The sequence below is a fragment of the Schistocerca cancellata genome, chromosome 1, assembly GCF_023864275.1.
Source record: "Schistocerca cancellata isolate TAMUIC-IGC-003103 chromosome 1, iqSchCanc2.1, whole genome shotgun sequence".
Taxonomy (NCBI): domain Eukaryota; kingdom Metazoa; phylum Arthropoda; class Insecta; order Orthoptera; family Acrididae; genus Schistocerca; species Schistocerca cancellata.
The window spans coordinates 689,769,385-689,779,145 of record NC_064626.1 but is presented as its reverse complement, the minus strand read 5'-3'; the positions used below and the strand labels follow the sequence as shown (position 1 = coordinate 689,779,145).

At 36.8% G+C, this 9,761-nt stretch overlaps 1 protein-coding gene across 6 annotated transcripts in view; it reads right to left on the bottom strand.

Annotated features, from left to right (window-relative positions):
• Nucleotides 1-211: 211 nt before the first annotated feature.
• LOC126184399 (elongation factor 1-delta-like) overlaps nucleotides 212-9,761 on the bottom strand; it is a 47,963-nt gene continuing 38,413 nt past the window's right edge. For all 6 annotated transcript variants that reach the window (XM_049926793.1, XM_049926809.1, XM_049926824.1 and 3 more), the window contains 4 exons: nucleotides 6,701-6,770; nucleotides 3,017-3,142; nucleotides 1,942-2,057; nucleotides 212-470 (listed from right to left, as the gene is read on the bottom strand). In XM_049926793.1, the coding sequence (XP_049782750.1) occupies nucleotides 432-470; nucleotides 1,942-2,057; nucleotides 3,017-3,142; nucleotides 6,701-6,770 (351 nt within the window). In that variant the 3' untranslated portion in view covers nucleotides 212-431. The remainder of the gene's footprint in view (nucleotides 471-1,941; nucleotides 2,058-3,016; nucleotides 3,143-6,700; nucleotides 6,771-9,761) is intronic.

The following is a 9,761-nucleotide window of genomic DNA, read 5'->3' as shown; positions in this document are numbered from 1 at the left end:
ACAATGAGAGGTGCATCAAACCAGCCTTTGGACTGAAGACAGTGACTACAAAGACGACAACTGCAAATGAATATGTAGCCACATCATCACACTTACAGTAAGCCTATTTTTAGAAAAACATTTCCCAGCACATAAAATAAACTGACTGGTACTAAACAACAACAATAAAGATATCAGGAATAATTATGGATGGAAGTTTAGTACGCAACAATAAAGTGTTCAGATTATTTACTTTTTAGTGCTGTATAACAAAACTGCAGTAACAAATAAGTGATATGGAATTAGGACATTTGGTACTACAAAAGTTTCACAACAATGATGGATGTATTATGTAAGGAAACCCATAAATTGAAACCTATCAAACTGGTACAAATTCTCACATCATTAAAATCACATGGAATGATCTTGGGTTGGCACTTCTTCTGAAGGGGTTAAACCTTGTTGAAAGCAGCAATATCCACACTTTGGACCTGAAAATAAATGCAATATTATTAGAAATATAGTATGATAGCAGGCCTTATTTGTTGGCACATACAGATAGTTGCCATATTTCTGAGTGTAGCCATTCCCTTATAAAAATATGGATGAATATGTCTAGTACAAAGAGATCACTAAAATAGTACACTGACCTGAATATAAGCCCTCCCTCAATGCTGAGGGACGAAACAAGGAAGAAACTCAGATAAAAATGTGTGTTGTGTTACTCATTTACAAAAATTGCTCACAACATAGTCAAACAATCACATTTTTGTCTTTTACAAGTAGCTAAAGCTTTACTGTCACCACTTCATTATCAAATAGGTATCATTACTATCAAACCAATGGATAATCCCGGATGGAATCAAGTCAATATTATGAAAATGAAAAGATTGCAACTCCCCATAAGGAGAAGATGTCGAGTCACCGACATGCACGCGCTACTTTAGAAGGCCTTTTGCTTGAAAGCTGATTTCTTTCTGTTGTGCCTGTCCAACTCAATGTTTCCTCTGTATGGTGAGTGTCATTACTATCAGTTTCACCACTCTTTTGAAAGTAAGTTGTCCTTGCTACAATCCAGAGACAAATGTGTGTGTGTGTGTGTGTGTGTGTGTGTGTGTGTGTGTGTGTGTGTGTGTGTGTGTGTGTCTTTCCGCTCCCGGGATTGGAATGACTCCTAACCCTCTCCCTTAAAACCCACATCCTTTCGTCTTTCCCTCTCCTTCCCTCTTTCCTGACGAGGCAACTGTTGGTTGCGAAAGCTAGAATTTTGTGTGGATGTTTGTGTGTCTATCGACGTGCCAGCGCTTTCGTTTGGTAAGTCAAATCATCTTTGTTTTTAGATATATTTTTTCCCACGTGGAATCTTATAGAGGGAAACATTCCACGTGGGAAAAATATATTTAAAAAGAAAGATGATGAGACTTACCAAACAAAAGCGCTGGCAGGTCGATAGACACACAAACAAACACAAACATACACACAAAATTCTAGCTTTCGCAACCAACGGTTGCCTCGTCAGGAAAGAGGAAAGGAGAGGGAAAGACAAAAGGATTTGGGTTTTAAGGGAGAGGGTAAGGAGTCATTCCAATCCTGGGAGCGGAAAGACTTACCTTAGGGGGGAAAAAAGGACAGGTATACACTCGCGCACACACACACATCCATCCGCATATACACAGACACAAGCAGACATTTGTCTGTCACTCAGTTTCTTTTTGTCATTTTTTATTATGCACACATGTCACTCTGTACATATTAGATTGTGATAATACAGTAATGACAGCGTTTATGATATGTCAGACTTTCGATTTCAACTGTCTACAAGCACACCTGAAACTTAACACTTTTACACATGCACTGCCCACGTACAGACACTACAAGAAAATACTAACATAGCAAACTGCTTGAAATATGTCATTGAGCAGACTAAACTATAAAACTGAAAAGTAATATAGGACTACTTACATAATCTTCAATTGCTTCTATTGCTTCTTGAAGTACATCAACAGATACTTTGTCATCTTCCACAACACATGAAATCTGAAGTTTATGTATTCCATAAGCAAGAGGTACAAGTTTTGCTGCAATTTGAAGGAAAGAATTGTGGTCAAAATAAATTAATTAAAATTTCATAACAACATCAATTTTAAATGGAAGACAATTTCAGATTTATGCACAGGTTTGGATTCCTACAGGAGAGAGTCAAGGGAAGTAGGCATATTTTGCTAAAATGTTTAAATTGTTTCCAAAGATCCTGTTCCGCCACCCACCCCACGAGATATCACATGTAACACTACTGAATATCACTGCTTCATGGGGATTCTAAAACAGACATACAATCCTTAGTCACAGTCAATAGCAAAGCACAAACAAATCATATACTGTACATATTTCTTTAACATGCACAGACCATTCACATCTTTGAAGATATGCACTCCCGGAACAAAGAAAGAAAGTACATTTTAATTTACAAGCAGTAAACCATTGTGTATACACTAACAACTGAACTGCATTAGCAGTCAATGATTCGGTGTAATAGGAGACAATTATTGGTGTGAAAGCTGGTCTGGTTTAGACTTTCTCCACCTAAGACAAGGATGAAAGATCAGGGTTTAACATCTTTCAATAAGGCCTTTAAATATTAAACACAGGCTTCAGTAGGGTAGATAAAGATCTGGAAGGAAAAAAGAGTTGTTCTTTTGAAAGGAACCACTCAATATTTGTCTCACTATGTTATAGTAGCAATTCTCAAAAAGGCTAGTAACTGAACTAAGCACAGTGAAGATTCGACTTACATAAAAATTAACATTTAATAAAACTGATAATGCTTTACGTTGCAAGTGTAAAACGATCTTGTTTGTTAGCTATTTAAGGAGTAGTATGTGCTGGTACCTGTGTAGTTGCACACTATATAATGAAATTGTTGGACAAACTTATCTCTACATTTATTTTAATAAATTCTTGAGTAGACACAAAAGTATCAGCATTGCAATTTATTAAATTGACACATCTAACCTTCAACAGACAAAATATTACTTACATGCACCCCAAAGAAGACCATCCATTGATATTTTGCGTACTTCAGCCTCCAACAATTTCATGTCAGTTTCATCGTCCCATGGTTTCACATCCAGAATAATATTTGACTTTGCAATTAGTGCTGGTTCTGAAAATCATACAGAATACATATAACAATTTTTTAGACAATTTATTTTTCTCTATGACCACCTCATGTCTTTTTCATATCACTTAAAAAGTATTAGCAAGTTTTGTGTAAAACAGAATAAAACTGAGGCTTTATTACAAAGTTCCTCAAAACATGTCAATACAGAATCATACATTCAAACAGTATTTCTCCTCTAAATTTATGGCAGATGCTTCAGACATGGAAAATTATTCTTCAATACAACTGCCAGTAATACTTTTTTCATGTTTCAGGTTTCTTCCTTACGAGGAACAATTCTGATCACTGAAGTACATTGTTTCAAAATCTGCAGTAATTGGGACACTAGTAACACAATTTGGCCACAGGGCCATATATTTGAAATGGTATTATTCTTGCACAATGCTAATCCCTAAGCAGAAAAATATTTGTTTATACTTTTGTTTAGAGCTGCAAGATGTTAAAATTTTACAACACCAATAGATAACATTGCTCACACTTCCATGGGGAGACACCAAAAACTAGTTGTTAAAAGTAATAAGGATGTGTTATAACACACATCCAAATCAAAGATTTGTATAAATGATTCCCCCATAAACATTTTTACACAGCAAACATTAACCTGTTGGCATCATTTGATGAGCCACATGCATATGCTTTGGCTCTAATTGTTACAGAGCTTTATGTGGTGCAACCATTTAGCTCTTGTTGTGTAAGTTATCTACATCTGTGAAGTGACTTCTAGGCAGTACTGTGAAAAATATAAAATTATAAATTTTTGCTGTGTGTGTGTGTGTGTGTGTGTGTGTGTGTGTGTGTGTGTGTGTGTGTGTGTGTGTGTCAGGAGAGGCAGACAAACATGCAGTCCTATTTTCTCACACCAGGGCCCTACACACGTTCTTTTAAATATGAGCTCTATTATTTATCTGGTGTAGACAATACACATTTTAATTGGTTAAGGTAACTGAATATCATTCACTTAACATTATGTAAAATTTTCCATTCCAGCTGCTATTAGGTAATATATGAAGCATATGTAATCTGGTACGAGTAAAGTTGAAGCGAAATGTGAAAATTCTTTTGACTATTATCACCTCTCTGAGCTGTATCTAACAAAACTAATATTATGCACTGTGAATCTGGACAACAATGGGGATTGTCCACTAATCTTAATATTGTACTACTGAGGGAAAGATGCTCCTTTTACACAAACAAAAGATTATTATTTTGAACTTTACAATAATAAATGTATTTTCAAACACAAACCAAGAAATTACAGACCTTGAGAAATATCTATCTAATATCACATCAGTTTGTCCATTCGATTCCGTTTTACTAACCAGAGAAATGAAACATTTTACTGAACAAAACATTTGCTATCTAGTTTTTGTAACATCTATTTCTGCCAGATCTCTCCCCCCCCCCCCCCCCCCCCCATCCCTGCCCCCCTTACTACTACTAAATATTATGCCTTAGGTTCAATACATCTTGTGAATCAGACAAGAGTATTTTTTAATGTGCATTTAACATGTTTACTAAAGTCAGTTCCAGGAGCGAGCACAAATTCCAATTCTTTGTTATGCGTTCTTAAGGGCTGTAATACACAAAACCAAACTCGTGTATGGAACAAACATCAGTTCCTTTAAGATTGTAATAGACGGGACTTTACTAACTATGTTAAGAAATTACTAATCTGGTTTTCTTCTGTGTTTAATCTTCAGCAATATAGTACATGTAAAGAAGTCACAGCTTCACTAGAATTTGAATACTATTCCACAAAAAATAAATGTATATTCAATAATATTTTTCTGATATCTTTTATATTCTAGTTACCACTAAGAAATGTAGTCTTAGTATGTTTGAAATGTAGTTTTTACTAATTTTTTGAATCATGATTTAATTATGCAGGGTTGCACAGAGAAATAGTAACCACCTAAGTTGATGTGGGCTGTCTTGCAGATGTTCAGATGTTCATTAAGTGGGGTGGGGGGAGGTAGTAACAGACATTTAGTTGCAATGGAGCAATGTGGAGCATGTTGTCACAGAGTGCAGATTACCAACATTGTGATCACTGCACGGTATTTTGGTGCCACTATAAGGTCCTACTTTGTGATCAAGTTCCTTCTTCACATGCAATCAAAATGTCAGTTTTTAACTTTGAAGAGAGTGGTTTGGCATTGGGGATGATATACTAGTGGGCATGTATTGTCTGTATGAATCCCAAAAAACACTGGTGCTGGGCTAGGTGCAGTGGTAAGGAGTTGCAAAATTGTCATCATTGGATCAAAGTCTGACCAAACAGAGACTACTCCACACATTTGAATTTCATTCTTACAAACTTATTCAATAACTGAAAACTATTGATTCTGTATTGCTCATATACTTTTGTGAAAATCTGTTGGCCAAAATCAATGAGGATGCTAACTTTGCTGAAAATTTTTGGATGGCAGAAGCAGTCCATTTACATATAAGTGCATACACGAATAAGCAGAACAAGCATTACTCGACACACATAAATCCTGCTGTACTTCACTGGTGAGTGTTACAAAGCACTAAGGTGACAATATGGTGTGCAGTGTTGTGTCAAGAGCTCCTGACTGCCCTTACTGTTTCCAACATGGAGGAGACACTGCTGTCTGTGTGTCTCAACATTACATCAACAGGACATTTTTGATTCCATTCTCTTCCAAATCTTAACATTCAGCACACCTTGTTTCAACATGAGGGAACCACCAGACAATCTGCTCAACTGCTTATGCCTGCAGTAAATGTGTTTGGGGACCACATAATTTCGAGAATGCTGACACTGATTGGTTGCCTCAACCTCCAGACATCTCAGTGTGCAGCTACATTTTATGGGGGACATCTGGCGAGAATTTTGTATCTGACAACACCACCAAATCTTGCCCAGCTAAAAACACTGAAGAGACCACTGCCAACACCGTAGAGAACACATTGCACCACACTGTGCAAAATTTTCAGAATCAATTTAATGTGTATGGTGAAATTTTTTGTAATTATATCAAATATTTCCATTTCTCTGTGCCACCCTGTACATTAGCCCAATAAAAATGAATGAAGAGGACTGTATGACAAAAATTTAAATGTAATTTTTAAAACTAATTTGAATAATAAAATAAATAAACATGCCTTTAAAATGGTCAGATATTGGGACATGGCGTTCAAGACATTCTCGTATATTCATTTTGAATACCACCAAATGAGACGAATTGGAGTCTGTGCACCATTTTGAAACTGCCACCTTAAATTTATGGTGCAAATAAATGTTATCCTGTATTGTCATCTATTTCAAACAAGTACACCAAATTTCAATTATTTGCTGACAAAGTGGAGTAAATACTGAGTGAAGTATCATAAAGCGCGCGCGCGCCCACACACACACACACACACACACACACACACACACACACACACACACACAGAGAGAGAGAGAGAGAGAGAGAGAGAGAGAGAGAGAGAGAGAGATATCAGTAAAAGCTAATAAAATATGTACCACTGTGTGGTGTCTTCAGATATGGATTTGAAGTAGAGTGTACTTACTTTTTGATTTCTTTGCCGCATACTCTGCTAACCTCTGTTCTTTTATTTTCTTAGCTTCTTCACTTTCTTCCTGCAAACAAAATAGTGTTTGTGGTTAATTTTTATTGAAATTATTGAAGACACTTTAATAAAGCCTACAGAGGAACCCATAAATGCACAGTTCAACAGCAGATGATGTACATGTTCACGCAAACTATGTGGTATTGAGGGTGATGTTTACCTTATGTAACGAAAGTTCCATGGCTGAAAAACAACCGAAAATGATGAAAAGTAACTCCACATCTATGTGTGCGCATAAGCTCAGAAGTGAGTATCTCGCGAGCTATGTTGTTGTTCATAACTAATTACGTGAAGTAGGAATCTATTGTTTCCCTGTAATTCAACTTGTATTTTATTTAATTGCTGGACCATCGACAGCAATAAATGTTTTGCAGAAATATACCACATTCTCAAAAGTACTTCTACTATCGTACTCATTTCAAGTTGTTCAGGTAGTACTTGCAGATTTTATCTAATTGCAATCTTTTATTTATAAATTTATATGTTACATTCATAATTCACAATTTTTGAGCAATAGAAACCTTGGACCAGTCAATTTATGTGTGTATTCTTATCATATACTGTAGACTCGGCAGTATTTGGACTGTAATGTGGCAACTACGTATCCCAGCCCCTAGACAATGAAAACAGCCAAAACTTAATATTTCAGCTCTGAGTCAGGGGATACGTAGCTGAGGGCCACACCCCACCACATCATTTATTATTAGAAAGCCTGCAAGCTATCAACTCAGGTTGATTTAAACACTGCAGTGCTCAACTTAATATGGCCCTGCATGCCTTTGCCTTCCTCCAACTTTTGAACAAACTTTCCTGGCCAATTTTATTTATGAGGACCTACAGTTTGATATGGGCTGGTAATACTTGACAGATTGAGCCTGAGCACAGCTTATACCACATCACTGTGTTCAGAAGACCACACCTGAGTAACTTGGGCCATGATTTGGTCTCCTTTCGCACCACAACTATCTACAGGCTATCTTTCCTTTAACAGGTATAGGTGAAACTCTACTAAACAGGATATTTGATAGTACTTTATATGTAATATTTACAAGTGTTATGCCTCTGTAGTTGCTGCATTCAACTAGATCTCCTTTCTTATGCACCAGACACACTATCCCTACATTCTATTCTTCTGGCAACTACCTCTTCTTTTTCCCACATGAGGCACATATCTTTTAGATCCTACAATTTAGCTCAACTCCTTCAGCTTTCAATAGTTCAGATGTTATATTGTCAGTCCTCGGTGCTTTACTGTTCTTCAATCGAGCAATTGTTTTGTACACTTCTCCTTGGAAAGGGGGAGGCATTATGGCGTCATCTAGTGGGGCTGGGATATATTCAATAGGGGACTCAAGCATCCAACAGTTGACTGAAATACTCTACCCAATGCTCAAATACCTCTTGATCATTGGCTAGTAGTTAATCACAGAAAAAGTTTCAGTTCGACTGCATTTAAACTTTGCCAGCTAGAATTTTTAGAATGGAATTGGCAGTACAACATTATTTCTTAACTACTTTGAGAGTCCTGGTGTTGATTGTTATTTACATTAAAGTCTTGACACTTTATTATTTAAACTGTATTATTTAATGGATGTAATCAAGTGTTGTAATCAGGTTTTTCTGTCCGATCATTCTGAAAGTTAACAATTTTAACATTAATATACTTTCATTTTTTAATTTCATCCTTAAATTGTGATACAATACTTCGTATGCTATGCATAAGAGCGTTAAGATGACGTGGTGCAATTAGCAGTGAACTGGGGTAAGTTCTGGCATACTTGCTCACTTCTGTATCTTTCAAATGACACAGTGCATGTTTTGTCACACATCTACAGAAAAATTCAGTTTATAATGGAAATTGAAAGGAGCGATGCCTTCGGTTTTTGGATTTGGTGTGGTGCAAAAATGATGGTACCTTTGGAACATACAGTATATCTGAAATGTATGAAAGAGATTTATATTTACTTGCAAATAACTGCCATCATCTTTGCAGACAGTGAGTGTTCACAAAACTTTAGGTTCAGTTCACAGAGCAAACATCATTGCTGACGAGAGCAGGATGAGCTCCTACACTTAGTTTCTGGCGCCAATGGTTATCGTCCACAGCAGATATGTAAGGCACTACGAATGAAACCAAAGGTGACTAAGCAGTGCATAAGATGACACAGACAGATCTAAATCCATGGCCTTACTGTCATATCTGAAGATTGTTGTCAAAAATAGTATGGAACCTCAGCGAGCAGAAGGTAAGTGATTTTTCGTCCTCCAACAAAAACAACAGCACTCTCAGATTCTATTGAAGAGGGTTTGATGCTCCAAAAGGTTGGAGTTGAAAAGGTCCCCTACAAATGTGGCTTCTCGTACATTGAACATACGATTTGTACAGTCCATGAACGATGTATGGAACACAGCAGGTACACCCACCTCTTACAGCCAAATAAATCAGCTGTGGTAGAACACTATTGATACTGGCCACACTGTTGTCAAAATTTTAATCTTCTCCATCTTTGTGGGACTCAGTGGAAAAAGGCGATTGAAATTACCTTGGCAATAAATTTAATTAAGAGATAGCGACTTCAGCTTGGGTTAGTGGAATTTATCAGAAAGTGCTGCTCAGAGTGACACACTGACATCCCAGCATGGATTGACTGCCCAGCCACAGATACAATTAATGCATATTGTACTTCTTTGCTGCTGATCAACATCTCTGATGCCTGTGAATCTGGCCATATGTGCAATGGTGCAGTTCGAAAGTTCAAGAGGTTGAAACGAGTGCTTGAGCATCAGTGTTTTGGCTCACTCTGAAGATGTCTGAACGATATGCATCCAAAGTATTAGAAGCAGCTGAATTTATGCGGCTGCACACTAGAAATTTAATGCAGCAGTCATTGTGCTGCAAAAACATGAAGATGCTTAATTGCTGCGAGTGGAAAGGGCATCAATAATCATCTTGACTGTCACAAATATTTGTACGTTTCTTCTGAATACATTGAGATTTCAG